The 20,434-nt window shown below is 32.6% G+C and overlaps 1 protein-coding gene across 1 annotated transcript; it reads right to left on the reverse strand.

Moving 5' to 3' along the window:
• Positions 1 to 4,080: 4,080 nt before the first annotated feature.
• LOC131035438 (SKP1-like protein 11) lies at positions 4,081 to 4,623 on the reverse strand. The gene has a single exon (XM_057967135.2). It carries the CDS (start codon positions 4,621 to 4,623, stop codon positions 4,081 to 4,083), a length of 543 nt encoding a protein of 180 aa, XP_057823118.2.
• Positions 4,624 to 20,434: the final 15,811 nt, after the last annotated feature.

Below are 20,434 nucleotides of genomic sequence, written 5' to 3' on the forward strand. Positions count from 1 at the left end.
TGTCCATTAATAGTTGTATTCGAAATGAATTTTAGGGGTAGGGGACGAGGAGGTGGGTGTGGGCGATCTAGGGTTTCAACTGGGGAAGATTTAGGAGAGGGAGGTGAGGGTGGGGATGCACGATGACGATATGGACTTCTCTTCCTTGGCTGGTGCAGCAATTTTTCTTGGTCTGGTTGTTTCTGGGGTCGGCTTTTGTTCCACTCCCCTTTGTCTCTATGTTGTTGTTCTTTCCTCTATAGCTGGCTTCTGCGGGAGTTGTTTTTCATGGTGACGACTCAATGGAGGGTCTGCGGTGTGCCAATGGTTCATTTTTGGAGCTATCTCTGGTTCTGGCCTTTTCTTTGATTGGTTCATCAGTTGTTCTCCCTATTGAAGTCTTCGCACCAGGAGGGCCTTGCCTTGATTCTCTTCGGTGATGTTTGGGTCTTATTTGTTCTGTTCCTTTTTGGTTTGTGTCCCCTATTTTGTGCAAAGGGCGTTCTCTGGTTCTATTTAGTTCTCTTCTCATTGGTTTGGGCTTTGTTGGTCTTTCTTAATGTTCTCCCTGGGTTTTGGTTCTTGAGCTTCATTTTTTTTTTTTTTGCATGTTTTGGCTTCTCTAGTCTTTTCTATTGAGGTGGTCTTATCTTCTATTGAGGGGGAGATGGATGTGGCTGGATTTGTCCTTTCTCCTTTTGAGGTGGATATGGATGCTTTTAAAGTTGCTAGTGCTCAGTCTCTTGGTTGTTATTTTTAATGTCATGTGCACTATTGTTGAAGATGGAAAGTACTAGTGAGGGGTTGTCGATGCCTTGTTTTTCAACTATTGGAGAGAAAAGAACGGTCTGCTATAAGGGTTCCTTTCAAAAACCCATTGTTGGTTGTGGGAGCCTTATAAGACCCATTCTTACTGATTGTGGGAGCTTTATAAAACCCAATCTCAAGGTTGAGGGAGCTTGGAAAATTCCTATGTATTTTCTTCTTTTCAGGGCCAGGCTGGATGCTGACAATTTTCAAGGGCCCAGTTTGGCCAGTCTTTGTTTTTGGTTAGGATCAAGTTTTGTTGATGATTTCTTTGATCTATATTTCTACAACGTCGCTTTCTTGGTTCCAGATCTGTCAAAAATCCAAGGGTTTCAGATCCCTTCAAAACCTGTCGTAGGGTTCTGGTCCTATCAAAACCTATTTATCCTAATAAAAAGCTGTCCAATTTTAGTTTGTGGATTCAACTATCCACATACCAACAACTCACCAATTTTGTGGATTCAACAAATCCACAAACCAACATACTATTGCTTGCCCCTCTTTTTCTGAAAGGGCTAGCAATAAAAAGATGCTTCTCATGCAATGTATCATCCCTGAATGAGAAGCTAGTTTGAAATGATAGATATCCTCTACCCTACATTTTCTCCAACCTCCAACAATACCCCTTAAAATCTTAGAGAAGATATACACCTTCATAGTCATCTTGATTATACATTGCAAAATTACAATTTTCTCCCCTAGTTTTACTACCAATTAAAACATTATCAATTTTTATCTTTCCATTAATAAGATCTCTAGCATGTTGAATGCAATTCATCAGAATGTGTCCGTTTTTATTACAATAGAAACATTTCAAATTATTCTTCCTTGTTGAAACATTAGTCTTCCCTTTGGCAAACAAATCATTTTCCTCAATAATTGAGTGAGTTTTAGTGATCTTTTTCTCTTCATCAATTAAGTAAGAGATCACATTTTCTAAGTTTAAGCTCGGATTCGATTTGTTTTAAATAAACACAATATTGTCAAACTTTGAAGGCATACCATTTAATAAAATGGCTTTGGCATCATCATGATCAACTATACATTTTATTCCAACATTTTTTTTAAGAAGTGAACAAAATATACTTATATGCTGAACAATAATTTCACTCTCTTTCATCTTCAAACCACATAGTTTTTGCTTCATTCCCATTTTAGCACTTGAAGCCTTTAAACCAAATGAACAATTAAGGCTTTGCCATATTTGTTTTGAAGTTTTTGTCAAATCAATATAATCTAAGTATTCATCAAACAATCTTTTGTTGCCCATTATATTGCTTCATTTACATTTCTTATGGGTTTTTAATAATTCCATTAACAATATCCCAAAGATCTTTTTCTATCAAAATCAATTGTACTATAACTTGCCATGTATGGAGTTCATGATTTCAAACTTTAGAATAACATAGAATTTTTCCATATTAAATAAAATCAATCTTATCATTTATCACTCCACTTTTATTAAAAAAAACTTCTTAACAACAAAAAGAAGCCACAATCACATACCTTGATGAAATAAAAAATCAATTATAATTTCTAACTTTCTTTCATCAAATAAAACCCTATGATGTTCTTTCCCATGCTGAAAATTTTTCCACATACAACAAATAAAACTCTTATTTTTCTGTTATCATTTCTCTTCCATTAATTTACGAGAGTGAACTAAGTAAACTACCAAGCCAATTACCTAACCTAACTGGATTTATTAAAATGTAAACCTTATTTCCCTACTCTTTTGACTTGTACATGATGAAGATTACTTTAAAAAAATTTAAAAAAAAAATTTAAACAAATAAAACCATGATTTCAACACATAGGACTCGAAATTGTGAGATTAAGCTGACAAAATATTACATTTTTATCATCAAACTATGCTATGGTGATAATAAATAAATAGCAAATAGTTTAGAAACTGTGAGATTCAACTGAAGAAACCACATTCATTTCTGATAGATGAATGTAAAAAGGCACATTTCTATAATCAAACTATGCTATGGTGGCTGTAAATAAATAGCAATTGTTAAGAAATTGTGAGATATTCATTCCTGATAGATAAATGTACCGAAAAAAACGTTACATTTCTATTACCAAACTATGCTATGGAAAATAAAATCAAACTGAAACCGCTACCTAACGTAGCATGATAGATCTAAAGAAGCCATACCCAAATTCATTTTTGGGAAAAAAAAAAATCAAGGAAAAACAAGAAATCATAAAGACTAAGTAACAAGGTTAGATTTGAATTGTTAAAAAGAACTCTGTAGATAACTGAAATGGGATTAACAATTACAGAACTCTGTAGATAACTGAAATGGGATTAATTAACAATTACAGACAGTGTGCAGATGATTGGCATTTATTTACATAAAGAATATCACTGTACAAAGTCAACATGATTGGCATTTATTTACATAAAGAATATCACTGAAACTTTAGTCTAAGAAGAGAAAAAATCCTTCCACAAAGGGAGTAAGGAAGAAGCTCCTTGGCTTTATTATCTTCTTGCTGGATTGCCCTTGAAATTTATCACAGAGATATCATGCCAGGAAACCCATTTATCTGAAGTGGGTTTCTGTACATCAACCGTGGTGAGAGAAACATGGAACAGAGAAAATAATAATAAAACAAGACAAAACACTAGAAAATAAAATATGAGATAAACATACAAAGATAAGATAGAAAAAACATTAATTTATATTGGTTCATCATAAAGACTACGTCTATTCTCAAACAGAACAATATCTGAAAAGAAGGGATAGTGAATGCCAAAAGTCATCTAACCATGAGACTTCACATTCCCACATTCCCAATAATCAGGAGACTTCATATTTGGTTTTGTTAGTGTTCAACCAACATCTAAGCCAGCAGGAGCAACATAGCTTACCAGGCACGCGAATCATTTTAATAGCAACACCTATTAAAATGTTTGCACTGTTATAGAAACTAAGATTAATCACAAAATAACAACATGGAAACATTAGTTTCGGCCAAAAGACAGCTGCTACTAATAATTGTCCCTAAATCATGTAATTATGAAATCATGTAAATAAAATAATATAACATAACAAAATACCTCTAAAATAAATCTGTCAAATTTGTCATTCTCACATTTTTTAATACATGTTTCAAAGCATCCATAGTAATCTTATTATTTTATTCATTTAAAACATAAAATGTTGCAAACCAAATTCGGACTAGCTAGCTCACATCAGTTTAACCAATTTTCAAACAAAAACATTCCATAACAAAAGTAAATAGTAGCTGTGCGAGTGAATAGAGGAACAGAGATTCCATTTAGTCTAATGCCCAGCTGATCTCTTCCCTGACTGCTATCTCTTCCTCCTTGCTAAAATCATTCTCTTTCCCGAAAATACGGCGCATCTCTTCGATACATTTGTCTTTAAGAACATTTCCAACAGCCTTACACAATAAATCGAATAGCCCCTTGATATCCAGAAAATCCGCAGCCCTTATAATATGATAAGTAATTGCTTGGTTTTCGTCAGCAGCCACAACATTTTTGGCGAAGTCCATATCCCATATCTTCACATTCTCTTCTGATATACTATTCGATTTTGCATTTGCATGGTATTCACAATACTCTAATACCTTCTCCAAAATTTTACCCCTTTTGATGTATGGGAATCTGCTCTCCAGCGTCTTGCATGGTATCCAGGAAATAGTAAATATTAGAACCTGCTCTCCAGTGTCTTGCATAAATTTCTTTATGACCTCTGATTCCATTGCAACCGTTTTCTCCACTTGGAAATCCTCAAACACTTCGCCTTCTCCCGGCAGCCTCAATGTTACGGTACTTGTTGCACTTTTATCCTCCATAGATAGATTGGAGCTATTCAACAGGAGATAAACAGAGGGCAAAATAGGAAGCAAAAGAATGGAATTATGAACAAATAATATATAATTATTTTTCCTTAGATTTCATTCTGTTTACTTGATTTTCTATTTTGATATTACTAATATAGGTAGCTAGAACAGAACCTTAAAAACAAACACCAGAAATAATTAGAAGACGTTGATTTATTCTATTTTTTGGGGTTGGTTTTGATTTTTTTTATAATATGTGATAATTTCTTTATTTCTTAAACAAGCTTAAACCTTATTTTGATTAGGGTAAAGAAGTTTTGAAAGGACCCCAAACCCTTTACAATCAAAAAGCTTAAACCTTGTTAAGATTGGTAAACCCTTTGATATAAAATCTCAATAGTTTGTGACATTTATTTTATTGACTAGTTTCCTTAATCCTTCTCTTTTATACAATTGTTTGTGCTACCAATATAGAAACTATTTATGATCTAAAACTTCATAATCTAATACATTTTTATTTGTGAGGAAAGAAATATTTGAGATTTCAAGCCTACAAATTCAATGTATTCATCCTAATACATGATGAGCAAAATGTTGATGCATGATCTACTATAAAATTTTGAATTTACATAATTTTTCAAACCTAATCAATATTCTCTATTATTTTTCTAAAATTCACATAGAAGACCACAACATGAATATACAATATAAATTAGTACCTTTCAATTCTACTTTCAGTTGCTTCTCCTTTCTCCTTACCTTCTTCTTTTTCTTTGTTTTTTATATTTGTATAATTGTATTATATTTATATGTAATATATGTGAGCTATTATTATATTTCATTTTTTGTAATTATGAAGGTTATTATTTTCATTTTAATATTTTGGCTATCAAATAACCAATATTCGTTATTATTTTTCTAGACATGAATATACAATTTAAAATTTGTACCTTTGAATTCTACTTTCGGTTGCTTCTCTTTTCTCCTTACCTTCTTCTCTTTCTTTATTTTTACATTTATATAATTGTATTATATTTTTATGTATTAGAGTTATCTAAACTTATATGTCAGCTATTATTATATTTCATTTTTTTAAATTATGAAGGTTATTATTTTCATTTTTCCAACCTAAATCTACTTAATTTTTCAAGTGTAATCATTAAAGTAAAAAACCAAAATTCTCTATTATTTTTCTAGACTTGGCATAGAACACAACAATATGAATATACAATATAAAATTTGTACCTTCCAATTCTACTTTCGATTTCTTCTCCTTTCTCCGTACCTTCTTTTCTTTCTTTGTTTATGTATTTGTATAATTTTCATATATATATATATATATTAGGGTTATCTAAACTTACATGTCGGCTATTATTATATTTCATTTTATTTTTAATTGTGAAGGTTATTATAGTGTCTCTCCTGTAACTAAAATATATATTAAATATAGCTCAAATGGGTAGCATAGTTGGCTAAGGACTTTGGGTTGGTTAGCAAATCATTTTAGGGATGCCTCTAGAGAAAAATTAAATGAAACATAAAATATATGTAAAATTAAAATTATATTTTCTATTTTCCAGGTTGTGGCATATCTTACAATGGTAGAAAGAGGGGGAGTGTAATGGCATGAAAATGTTAATAGAAAACTCTTATCTTTCATCTTAAACAATATATAAAATTTAGTATTCATCTAAAAATTAATTATGAAAAACAATTTTATTTATTTAAGATCTATATATTTTTAATACATAAGTTTTTTATTTTTATTTAATAGAAAAAGTTAATTTTATTTTTTCTCTCTCTTCTTTTAGGAAACCAATAGATTATGAATAGTTATGAATACAAGACTCTAAGTTGAATATTAACCAAAACCTAATATCAATAGTCGATCACTTAGAAAAGTATAAAAATATAATAGTACATTTTTCCTTAAATCACCTTCCACCTTAGTTATAGTTAATATGGAATGCACCCTTGCTCAAATTTAATAGGTCTCTTAAATTCTTGCTGGCTAATTGTGATAGCCCAAAATGTAGATTATTGACCAAAACCAAGATAACCCTCATATATGATTGAGGATCTATAGTAAAAAATAAGGCTGGAAGACTGCATATAATATAGGCTAAATCAAATCAAATAAACGGAAACCTCAGAAAGCTCAAATGAAGTATTGATGTTGATAGTTTGTTGATAGAGTAGATGTGGTTGCTAATAGATCCAGCAATATGATGATAAAATGAATAGCATAACAATAACATAATATTCAATCCCCTAAAATGGATGAGAATCCTCTATAAGTAGAGTTTTTAATAAGAGGACCAAGGGAAAGATTAAGAGGTTTAATAGATGGATAAGATTAAAGGATTAGGGGTTTGGATTAAAGTTATAGTCATGTGACAAGTGTCACATGAGGGATAGGATCAAGGGCTTGAGATAAGGTTAGGGGAACATCCATATGGCACTGACTACGATTAAGAGGTTAAGTCAAGATGGATGGATAGGATTTAAAGTTAAGTTTACTTTTAGATAGCTATCTAGATTCAATGAATGGGTGACAAGGCTTAAGGTAGATATTTAAGGGGGATAAGGTGGGACACTTGTCACATGATTACAAATCGACAAATTTAATGGCTAAGAGTGAATGGACAAAAACATAGGTAAATTAAAAATTTGTTACATTATTTATTTTAATTAGCTGGATAGGATGCAGGTAAATTAGGAGTTTATGAATATAATTAAATTAATTAATTAATTTATTATATTAGTAGGATAGAATAAAGGAAAATTAAGAATGTTTGAAATTAAAAAAAATAAATACTTATTTAAGAAGTGGGATAAAATAAAAGTAAATTTGGAATTTGTGAAATTAATTAAACAAATAAATTTATATCTATTTAATTATTAGGATATGATAAAAGTAGATTAGTGAAATGAGTAAAAAATATTCATTTACCTAATGTTATTTGGATAGGAATGAGATTAATAAACTAAATAATAATTATTTATGTTATTATGGTAGGCTAAAATTAGGTGTGATTAAGTAAAGGACAATTTTAGTTGTTTGAATTTTTCCCTCTTTGAGATGATATTGTGAAGTAATATCATTTTAAAGAAGATTAAAATATAGTTAGTAGGAAAAGGATAAAGAATAAAGTACAATTCCGTACTCATTAGAAGGATTACGAGGCATAACAAGTTAGTACAATGATGCCCCCTTGACAAGAGGATTTAAAAATCAAGGGTTGTTGCCCTCTTAGGACATGTTTTGTGGGGAATGTCTTCTTTTTTTCCTAAAAAAAAATTTGGATTTTCTAGTATTGGGAGTGGGATCTCCTTGGAGACTCAACCTATGTAGAGGGTTAATGTGGATCAGGTTGCTTGTTGGCCCTTTCCTCCCTCGATGGAGTTAAAGGATAATTTATCCCTAACTTGCTGGAAGGATTTGTTTGACTATGGAAGTTGTATCTATACATATGGGGTTACTGTGGAGTGCTCTGAATAGGATACTTGTTTGAGCATCAAGGACTCCTCCTTGAACCATTCATTGTCTAAAATGGAGAACACCTTGGTTGCTAAGTTCGTTGGAAGAAAGCCAAAGATTTCTTTGGTTAGAAAATGGGGTTTTAGTAAATGGATTGTGAAGGGAAGTCTCCCTATCTATATGTATGATTTTCTACTTCTTTTCCCTTAAAGAAGACTTCCTCCAATTTTTCTCCTCTAGGCCTTGGTTCTTTAGAAAGGTTCAACTCTTATACAAATGGCACTTTGTGTTTGAGCCTAAGCATCTTGTGGGCTCTATCCCTACTTGGGTCTTCGTCCTAGGCCTTCCCCTTGAGTTTTAGGATGGGGAGATTATCATTAGCACTGCCAACTCCTTTGGCTAGTTTATTTCCCTAGATTCTATCACTAAGTTTCACTCTAGGTTGGTGTTTTCTCATTTCTATGTTAATGTGATCTCTAATTCGCCTCTAGTGGTGTTTATTGAGCTGAAGTCTCATCTGGGCTCCTGGCTCCAATACATTGAGTATGAGAAGTATACCTCATTTTTCCAATTTTGATCCTTTGTTGGTCATCTTAGTATCCATTTTCAAAAATGGTTTTCTTTGGGAATAAATAAATGGAGAAAAGTAAATGCCTAGTGCACTACTCCTTGAGGGGAGGTGGGGGTTCAGATTTTAGAGCTTCTAGTAGTTTTCCCTGAAAGGTGGCAAATCAGTTTGTGGTTTCAGAGCCTCAGAGGGATGGTGGTTCCACTCAGCGTTTGGTTCAAAAAAAGAATGATGATTCCTTATTTGGGGTAATGGATTTTCCTCCTAAAGTTCCATTGGATGTGGTGCTCTCTTTACAGGATTCTTTAGCAGACATTGGCCCTCCTCTCTCTAATGGGCTTGTGGCTTCAAAACTATCCTCACTGATTCTATAACAATAGTAAGACTTGGGATAAGATACTATGTTATCTGCAACAAACTATGATATGGTTAAATCCAAAGATTATGGACAATAGTAAGCCAAAATCAATGACCGAGAACAATGATAAGCCAAGAATCTTAGCCTAATAAATACAACAACCAATACATAGTAATAAATTCAATCTTTTAGTACCAAAGAACACTACAAGTTAACATCTCAAAAACTACAGAAGCCAGACAATATAATGAAGAATATATGTCCTTAATCAAAATGACACTATAATATGTTTCCAATATACTTTGATATGATAGTCAAATAATGGTTAATTTAAACTATATATTTTAAATAAGAGTTATTTGATTATATAGAAAGTATTAATGGAAATTAGGTCCAATTGACATGAAGATAAACGATAGTAATTGCTAAAATCAATTTGAACTATATTCATTTAGGGACCTTTCATAAAATATTGTCATCTTTCACATCATAAAAAGATCTTAAAATATTCATTGTTTATAATGATAAGAATTTCATTGTTCCATACACTTTCCTTTATTATTGTAAAAATCTCATCAACCAAAATATTGTGCAATAGTAGTATGGAGTGCATTCCATCTATTTTATGCCCAAAGATTTCATCATACCACTTTCTTTTTAAAGGCACCCAAAATTTGATGTTTAGTTACTTCCACAATCTCTAAAATAACTATACTTCTTGGTGTTGGCACCAGTTCTAAGATTTTATAGCAAGGATTTCTATATTTTAAATGTCTATATTAAAAAATCCATTACACCCCAAACATTCAATTGTTGTGTTGGTATATAAGAAATATATGCATCACAAATCTCATTCCTAAAATCTTTATTTTTTGAAATCATGGAAACATTACATAATTAAATGAAGGAAACCAAAAGAATGCAGAGAGATAAAAAAACTCTATAGAGCAACTATTTTACACAACTCAAATACAAAATTGTAGGGTGGAACAATAAAAAATTGCAAATCAAGGAAAGAATGAAAGATCCACACCAAATACTTATACAATACAGTCCAGTTGAAGGATTTTCAATTAACATAATATAGTGAAGGGGACATTATGATGATTTGTTTGAAGGTTCATAAGTTAAAGGTAGTCACTACCATATAAAGAGTGAATAAATTGAATAGTCTGATGAATTTCTAGAATAGCATGAGGATGTATGATGTAAACAATAGCAAAATGATATTATGATGGTGGCAAAACTACAAAAAAAATTGATAATATTTTTGTCAAGCATAAAAGCAAATAGCTTGAGCCCATGAGTGATAGGCATCCTCTTGTAGGGTATCAACCCTTGTTGAACAAGGGTGTCACATTTTTTTAAGGCTCAATCAATGCAAGGAGCCATCCTCTTTGCTTCATAAGAAGGTGGAGAAATATGAATGCACGAAGTTGGTAATGGTGGCTATAGTGATATATTTCCTTTGAAGGATTTTTAGTCAGCACAAGATAGTGAAGGGGTCACTAGTGACAGTAATATACGTTGAAATTTTGTTTGCTTTTTGTATAAAACATGACACGGGTTTTAAAGATTAAATATGAAGTGGTTTCAATTCACCATTTTGTATATAAGAAGAGATGAGAGGTTGATGTTTTTATTTATTTGCCTACAAATCAATGATGAAATGGGTCATGGTTACTATTACAACCATAAGTTGAATACATGAGATATTCCTTGACTCAAATGAATGATAATGTACTGATTTCTTCAAAACCCGCTACTTTCTTCCCTAGCTCTCTTTCCTCTTAGCTACATAACACTGTTTTTACTTGTAAAACTATTGATCTAGGTTGGTTTAGTTCTTGTTTCCTTTGTAAGAATGAACATTCCAAAAGGAGATTCCTATGCTTACTAAGCCCCCAATAGTTTGAGGTTAAGAGATACCAGGGGTTCTAACCACTTAGGGGTGAATATGGATATAGAGTTTAACATGAAGTGTATGGTATGCTAAGGATCCTTTCAAGGTCAAGAGTTAGAGTCGCTACAAGACAATATGATGTTTGAATCAAACATAATGGAAAAAAAGTATCAAAATGATAGTGATATGTTAGAAAAGGGTATTTTTGCAGTCAATAGGTTTTGTCTCAATTTTCACAATCAAGTGACAAAGAGCTTTAAAAAAGTCTTTCAATGATAATAAAAAAAAAAATTGTTTCGAATAGTCACTACTTTTAGAAGAGAACAGGCTAGATTCTCACAATCAAGACTCACTGCCATAAGACATTAACACTTGCATGAAACATTGAACCATTGCAACCCTAGCACAAATAGGAATGAATGAATGAAGGTTTGTTAATAAATCCATCAAAAGGGAAGAGATATTCAATCATGAGGCCTCTCAAAGCATGCATTACAAAAGATACTATGATTGAATCAAAAGAGCACAATGCATAAAATAATAAAAAAGGTTATAAAGCCACAAAAGACAGTTGTGAAGACAAAGATACAATCACTTGAAGGGTTTAATAACCTTGCAGAGTGACAATGGTTAGTCTAAGGGCATAATAATGAATATCAAAACCCTCAAGGTTAGACAAAGATAATCCAATCATAAAAGTATAGTGAACAAGGACAAATAAATCACCTAGAACAATAATATAGAAGCACTATCAAAGAAAAATCCTCGTCAAAAAGTTAGGACAATCATGGGAAATGGGTGTAGACCTAAAAAGATGAGATCAATTTTGATGATAATAGTAGAGAAATTTTGGACACTTAAAGAAAATTTGACTTGAAAAAAGATACTTTATAGATATGCCTATATATTAGCTGCAATTTTCATCCCAAATTTTTCATTTTCGGAACATTTGGCAGTCTCTCTTGGCATGAAATAATTTCTATCTGACACTCGAGCTCTTGGAATCTAATCAATCATTTTATCATCATGCAAAATCAGTTGACCTATATATGGATGCATCTCTATATTTATCAATAGGCACACTACCCTTGCTGTGACTATTGCTTCAAAAGTAAACAAGGCAAAACCAGGAGCAAACACTACATTTGATGTTAACACCAAGATTAATACATACCCACGGCCTTTGTAGCAGCTAGAGACAAAGGTAGACACAAGATGAAAGAAAATATTCTATGAATAAGCTACCACTTGGAGATGAAAAACTTGGCGCCATTCATTTTCCACTTGATATGCTAAATATTTTTGACACAAAAATCCACTTGGCGCCATTCATTTTCCCTTAATTAGCAGCTCAATATGCTAAAATTCAAGTTTTTCTCTGTTTATTTTTTATTTAAGTCAATAAAAATACTTTTAATTTTTAATTTAAGATAATTTCAATAATAATTTAAATGTTGAAGAAAATAATTATTTTGTCTTTAAAAATTGTCTTAAACCTCTTTTTTATATTGTAGTAGTGGCGAACTATTATTACTTTTATTCATATTATATTTTTAATTGAAATAAAATTAATATTTAAAATGATTTAATAATTTATAAACAAAAATATTACAATCGATCATTTTTTTAAAAATATCTATTATAAACCAAAAGTTATGTATAAATGTGCATAGAATATAAAGTACCTAGTTTGAAAGCAATGTTGTTTCATTTTCAATTAAAATCTAAATAGGGAAAAGTACCTAGTAGTTGAGTGCATTCCAATTCTTATGATAGAAATTGTTGATTTAATGCCCTATACTTGCTGATTTAATGTCCAAATTTTGTATAATGTGTTCTCAAATGAGGGATGTCTCATGACTAATAGTATAGAGGAGTAGTACTCATTTATTTAGTCATTTTTATTTATGTGACTAGTCATTTAATTGTGTTTCTTACCTAATGACCAAATTAGTCATTTATTTAGTCATTTATAGTTGTATTCTCTTACTCGATGACCAAATTAGTAATTTATTTAGTCATTTATAGTTGTGTTCTCTCACTCGATGACAAAATTAGTCATTTTTATTCATTCATAGCATTTTTGTAACAAATTTCTCAAATTTTGTCTCAAGACTAAAATTTTTGGTCACGTAGTCATTTATTGGCCATATTTCTACTAATGTAAGGGAGATAAATAGATAAAAGGGTATAGACTCTAGATATTTATGGTGAAAATGATTGAGAAGTGCTAAGTGATAACCATAGACACGAGAGTATCTACCGTCAAGAGTAACATATTGCATGACAACAAAAAAACCCCATCTCCATACCTTCTTAATCACCTTCGACAAGTAGTAGGTCTTGTTGGATTTCACCAACATGGTTTTCTCAGAGTCCTTCAGGAGTTGCTTGATAGAAGCCTATGTGAGCTTTCTGTCTCTGTAAAACTTTTTGACTCCCATTGGCATGCCAGTGACTTCCACGATCATCCCTTCGTCAATTCCAACCTTTCTTCCTCCTTTGGTAATTTTTCCTTCTATCCAATTCTTCTTGAAAGTTCAGGTAACAATAGGGGTTTTCCCAACAATTCCCTCCATATACCATGTCATCTTGGTCATTTCTAGAATAGCTCATTCCTTCGGCTTATCTTTCCATTCATCATAGGAGAGCGGCTCAATTCTTTTCCAGTTACCTCCCATGGCGTCAGCTACTAGATTTTTCCTTTCCTTCACAATGCAGAATAGGGCAAAAATAGAGATCAAAATGAAAAGAAGGAAGGTCTTCAAAATAGAAATGGGCACCAACAAAGAATGCAAATTCTTGTCCATATTAAATGCCAATTGAATCTTCTAGCGTCGTTCCTTCTGATTCATTATGGCCATTTTCATTGATAAGTATGTTGTCATTATTCCTTATCACTACCTCATATCCATGCACTTTGTCATAAATGAGGAAGGCACAGGCCTCTTGAGGAAGATCTAGCTCACCTCTCTAGCTCATCATGTGATCAACACAGACATCCATGTTGGCAGCCCAATCAGCCATAATGTTGGTTTCTCTATAATTACGAGATATAACACACTACTCGAAAGACTTAATTATCTCCTTGGCTTGAGATATGATATGTTTAATGGTCCATGATAGGGAGAATAGACCCTTTAGGTATTTAACAATGTTATTAGAATCTCCCTCGATCCAAACTTTACTAAATCCCAACGATTTTACAAGGGAAAGGGTTTGGTAAGAATCCATGGCCTCACCTAAGTGGTTAGTATGTGATGCCATGGGGAGTGCAACCCCCACAATAAATAGCCAGCCTCATTTGTTATCACTCCCCCACACCCAGCTGGCCTTGGGTTTCCATTGGCTGCTCCATCAAAATTACCTTTGATCAACCAGTCAAAGGAAAATACCACTTACTACTTTCTCTCTTATTTTTCTTGTCATCTCTATCTATGGAAGCAGAAACATTCTAGTTTTTGAAGAGGTCTAAATCATCCTTTCTCCTAAAAAGAAGAGGCTTTCCATCAACTTTCAAATTTTCCACAATGACCTACTTAATTTTAGTAAACAACATTTCAGGGGAGGAGAAGGAATCTTTGAAAATCCTATTGTCCCTTTCTTTCTAGATTCCCCAAACCACCTAAGGCAAGGTGAGGTCCCATAGAAATTTGATGGAGTTGTTCAAGGAAAGGCATCTCCAACTAGTGAAACATTCTTGAATAGAAGCAAGAAAGACCCAATTAAGGTTCTAGAGCTATAAAATCTACCACCAAAGAGAATGAGAGAAGGGATGTTAGATAGCTATATGGTTAAAATTATCTTCCTCATTTTGGCAAAGGTAGCACCTACTGGGTAGATGGAAGCCTCTTTTGCAAAGATTATCAATGGTGAGGATTTTATTCTATAGAAGGATCTAAATAAATATATTGATCTTGGGAGTAAGACCACGAATATAGGCTTTAGACCAGTAAGGGGGAGGTTCAAGAGAGTGGTACAACAAAATAACAACAGAGGCAACCGAATAAATACCAGAGTAAGTTCCTGCCCAAATGATTTTATCTTCAATCAAAGAGTCCATCAAAATAGAATTAAGCAGAACCATAACAGGGTTGAGGGTTGGGTGTATGGAACTCAGATTCACCCAATGGTTATCCCTCTAGTAATCAGCCACCTTAGTACAAAATTTGGCCTTGCAGTCAGAGATAAAAGGAGAAAAACAAACCTTATTGGAGAGGGGGGTCTCCAGCAACCAAGAATCCTCCCAAAATTTGGATTTTCTTCCATTACCAATAGTCCATCTTTTACCTAATCCCACGACTAGTTTAGATTGGACAAAATTATTCCAAATTATAGATCCAGAAGGGGCTTCATAGGAATTAAAAGAAATTGTAACAGATGTCTGAGGTTGCATATATTTGGCTTGCCAGATTGAATTCCATTCACTATATTTTCCAAACAATCTCCAAATTTGTCTGACAAGAAAGGATTTATTAATGGTTCTGATTTTTCTCAGACCAAGGCCACCCAATTTTTCAGCTCTACAAACTTTATCCGAGGAAGGAATTTTGAATCTTTTCAATAGCATCAGCAAACTTGGTCGGAATTCTAAATAGACTTAAAGCATACACATGAAGACTTTGGAGGGAGGATTTTAATAATTGGTTTTTCCCTGCTTGGCACAAAAGGGCCTATTTCTAGCCAGCTCATTTTTCATGGAATCTATCCTCCAAGCTACTCCAAAACGTCTTACAAGGCTTTCTGCACAGAGGGAGACCCAAGTAGATAGAGGTGAGCAAGCTGATCTAACAATCCAAAATTATATAAATTCTTCCTTGCCTGCCTTCAGGAGTGTTGAGGAAGTAGAGAGAGCTTTTCATCTAATTAATCAGCTGACCCGTGGCTTGGCAATAGTTGACCAGAGCCAATTTTAGGGTTTTGGCTTCCTTGATAGTATATGCGCCCATCAACACCATGTCATCAACAAATTATTGATGGTAGTAGACCTTGTCAGCCGACGATGGTCTAACACCTTTTAGTTGACCTTCAAAAACAAGTTTTTTGATATATCAGCCCAAAATTCTAAGCAAGATAAAAAAAATATGAGAAATAGGATCCCCTTGTCTAAGACCCTTTGAAGACCTGAAGAAGGGGGTAGGAAAGCCATTGCCAATAACCAAAAGTGAGGGAGTAGAGATGAGTTGGGAGATCAGCTGAATTAATCTCTCACCAAATCTAAAAGATTTAAGGATTTTGAGAAGAAAACACCTATCCACCCGATCATAAGCCTTTGATAGGTCAAGTTTCATTAGGAAACCTTGGTTTTTGGAGACTTCAAAGGAGTGAATAACCTCATGGATTGATATGATGGAATCTAGAATCTTCCCTCCAGGAATGAATTCGATTTGTTGTGGCGAAATAATATCTAGAAGAATAGAGAACAATCTAAGGGTTAGAACCTTAGATATAATCTTGTAAAGGGAATTGCAGAGAATAATCGATCTGAAAACCTCCACAGAGTTAGCACCCAAGGTCTTAGGGATAAGGACCAAAAATGTGCCATTGATTTCTTTCAAAATCATCTTAGATCCAAAGAATTCTTAGAAATCCTTAACAATTTTCTAGCTAATAATGCACCAAAATGATTGAAAGAATAACATCGGGAAGCCATTCGGGCTAGAGGCTTTATTATCTTCAAAGGAAAAGATAGCTTGCTTGATCTCATCATTAGAAGAGATAGCAGAGAGAAATTTATTCTGGTCTCTCCCAATCATCTTTGGGATAGCAACAAGGAATAAGTCTTGGGCACTTTTATCCAGATTGCAATCTACTAACAACAAAGACAAGAGGCTAAAAATTAAGATTGATGAGTTGTAATTCATATGATGTAAAGAGTTTGTAAAGGCTTATAAAAATGCATGAACATGTGCATCCCAATACGGTTCCAAAAGAAACTATGATATGTGAATAACTCCAACCATGCATTCAAATAAACTTTAGCTTTGTAAGATTTAGAGCCATGAAATTCAATAGCATCGATGGTTTCCCAAATGCCTTACCACATCAAATCACACACAAACTTCCAAAATTCAATGGACATAATAATGACCTAGCAAAAAGACATTTACAATAATTCAATGATCTAATGGACGACTATAAAGTAGATCATGAAGATGTACTCATGAGGCTATTTGTTAATACTTAAAGGATGATGCGAGAGAGTTGTTTGCAAACTTATTACCACATTTAATCACCTCTTCGATTGAGTTTGCATTACCCTTCATTGAGAAATTTGGTGAAAGAGTATGTGTTTCTTCAATGCTCAATGATTTCATAAACATCCACATTGGATAGTATGAATTAGTTCCAACTTTCAACCATATATTTGCAGAGGAACTAAAGAGAATTCCTAAAGATGTAATTCCTAATGATACTATGGCATTAGTTGTCTATTTATGTGTATTTGAGTACAAGAAGATGATCTAAAGGCTAAGAAGTGAGAAACCTATAAATTTTCATCAAGCAATTGAGATTGCAATTAATATTGAAAATGTTTCAAAGTATGGAATGGTTAGATGTCTCAAGTCTGAAACTATAGATTAACACAGAGAATAATATGCAACCGAACAAAACAAATAAGAAGCTATAAATAATTATCACAATTATTTTCAAGCTACTATCCCAAAAAAAACATCATTGCATGATGTTGATTATGCCATTCTAGGCAATGTAAAGTTTGAGCCAATGAATGATGCAATTCACATAGATGGAATGAATATGCTTCAACATGAATTTCTACCTTAATTATATGTCCACAAATTTTCATATGACTAGCGAAGTGTTATGCACACACCTAAAATATAGTATCTAGGAAAAATGTTCAAATATGTTGCTAATAGGTTGAAACCAAGTAATTTTCCAGAGGTTCTTGAATGGATTGAATTAGATGAAAATGTTAACAACATAAATATCCATCAAATCTCCGCTTGTCAAATTTCAGTCAACAATGAATTAGAGGTAGTTCATGATACTTAGGATGATGCATCGACTTGCAGAGCCAATGAGATCATTACGAGTGATAGTGGTTTTGAAGATAATGATAAAGCTTAAACTAAATTGCAGCCAAATGGTATCTATGATTCAAGTGAAATGTTTACTGATATCAATTTTAATGCAATGATGCCTTCATTATTAAATGACCAAGAATTGAGCAATAGCAATCACACCAATAATGATTATAATACCACCAACCTTGCTCATGTGTCTTAATATTATGCTTTGAGTTAAGTTACATTCTTCGCTATTGTCCTTAGTAGCTTATATAAGGAATTTAACGAATCATGTGCAACATGTGCAGGTGTCAATGATTTACATAAATATTAATAGCTTTATTAGTGATAACTATGAAAGTGCTGATATTTTTCAATTTTCTCATTCTTACAAAGTTTACTGTGCTAGTTTTGACTCTATTACTGAAAAAAATTTAAATGAGGTAGAAATGGAATCATTTACCATTGCCAAGGATCATATTTCAATACACAATTTCTCGGCAATGTCTATTCATTAATGATTAACTCAAAAGTAATGTTTGCATGACGTGCACAAAAATAAGTATGATAGTTTCCTCTTTGATATGCAAACTTATGATGAAATGAGACTTTACGATTTTAGCTTTGCAGATGATTATGAGTGCTTTTAGTTTTTAATTTAAAAAAAAGAAGAGATCACTGCATGATGCATGGTAGAGACATAGATGATGGGCAGTGTTATAAACAATATAAGAATGTATTACTCAATCAATGTAGTATATATACCTCACACGACGATGAATTAAATGACAACATGCATTATTTTATGCTGATTATGTAAAATAGAATGAAGGAGGTAAAACTAACAATGATATGTTTAGAGAAATGACCAATAATTTCAATGGTAATATGTCAATGATACTCATAGATTGTTCCTAACGAAATCAAATGGAAATAAGATATTTGACACTGGAAGACATAAAATTTTGTTCTTTTGGTAGCCCATGGCCACCATAAAAGGTTTAGATTTCTTTTTGTAATGAAATATATAGTGGTTGAGTCACTCAATAGAGTAGGCACTCCGTCTACTTTCCAAAGATCTAAATCCATACCACGCCCACAAGGGGAATACACCCACAAGCAAGAGCCAATATTGGCACCCTTATTATTTTTCAATTTGAAGTGCTATTTTGTCTTTAGCTTGTAGAAATACCTTTAGAAATAGCTACGTCAAACCTGCCTAATTAGCATAATTTTGGAAAGTGATAATATGAAATCTATTGATTATCATAAGCTATCACTTGATGCTCATGTCACATAAGTGAGTATGTTTTCCTAGTTTCACATTAGCAAGATGAGATTTGATTAGTTTTCTATGCCCTGGACTAGTGAGTTTCGGGAAAATTTTGCTATCTATATATTGCCAAATATGCTTAGATGTCCATTTTTTTTTGTTAATATATTGCATCCTATTGATTTTCATGAGATTCCCATTGGTATTCATACTCATGTGACATACATGAATGCATCTTTTTTGTTTCATAGCCTCAAGATTTGACTTGATTAGCTTTCGAGGCACAAATTTGTTAAGGTTTGGAGAGTTTTGAAGACTTCATCTTGCTATGTCTACCCTAGATCACATCTTTAGTGATTAAAATGTCACACCCTTCTAAATATTTTTGTTAATCACACTCTCATATCATATGGTAAGTTGTGTGCCTGATTTCATGGCCTCGTGATCATATTTGATGAGTTTACATGAATCTAGATGTAACAAGACTATTTTGGTCCCAAAAAAATGTGTTAGAAATTAAAATTTAAGAACTGCCCAATTCATCTTTTCGATATGTTAGTTTGATGATGGTTCCAAGATTGATTTGTTTGAAAACAAGAATACTATTTAACAAGCCCACAAAAAGACCGACATAAATCATGGCATTATAAAATCAATTAACTTTGACTCTAAAAAGGTATTTATGCTTTGATTGGTAATGACTTTACATTTTCAATCAAACTATTTAGATATAAAGTTTATGCATGTCTCGTTTTAATTACTTCTGCAATCCTACGAAGTAAAACCAATCAAGCCCAATCATGTTGCGGGATATTAAGGGAAATGGTGGGGGCTACATGAAAATTCAAATTCATTAATATAATAACTATTCCAAGTATTGAAGCAAGCAAAGGAATTAAAAGTAAAAGTAAAATAGTATTTTGTAATGTTTAAAATAATAATCCCACTACCCCCTAGCACAATCGTAGTTACGCCATTAATTTTCACAAGCCAACATGGAATAAAGCATGCAAAACCAAAATTAAAAACATTATCAAAGCTTTGTATTCCCTGCTATCTCACAAAGAAATTAGGGCTTGGTGACGAATGGGCATGGGATTGTGGAGATGTAAGACTTAATTAAGCAATTGTAATGGAATTAGTAGAATAAACATAATATTGAATATTGAATTAGATGTAAATTGATAAATTGATTATGACATTCAATAA

The sequence above is a fragment of the Cryptomeria japonica genome, chromosome 7 (assembly GCF_030272615.1).
Source record: "Cryptomeria japonica chromosome 7, Sugi_1.0, whole genome shotgun sequence".
NCBI classification, from domain to species: domain Eukaryota; kingdom Viridiplantae; phylum Streptophyta; class Pinopsida; order Cupressales; family Cupressaceae; genus Cryptomeria; species Cryptomeria japonica.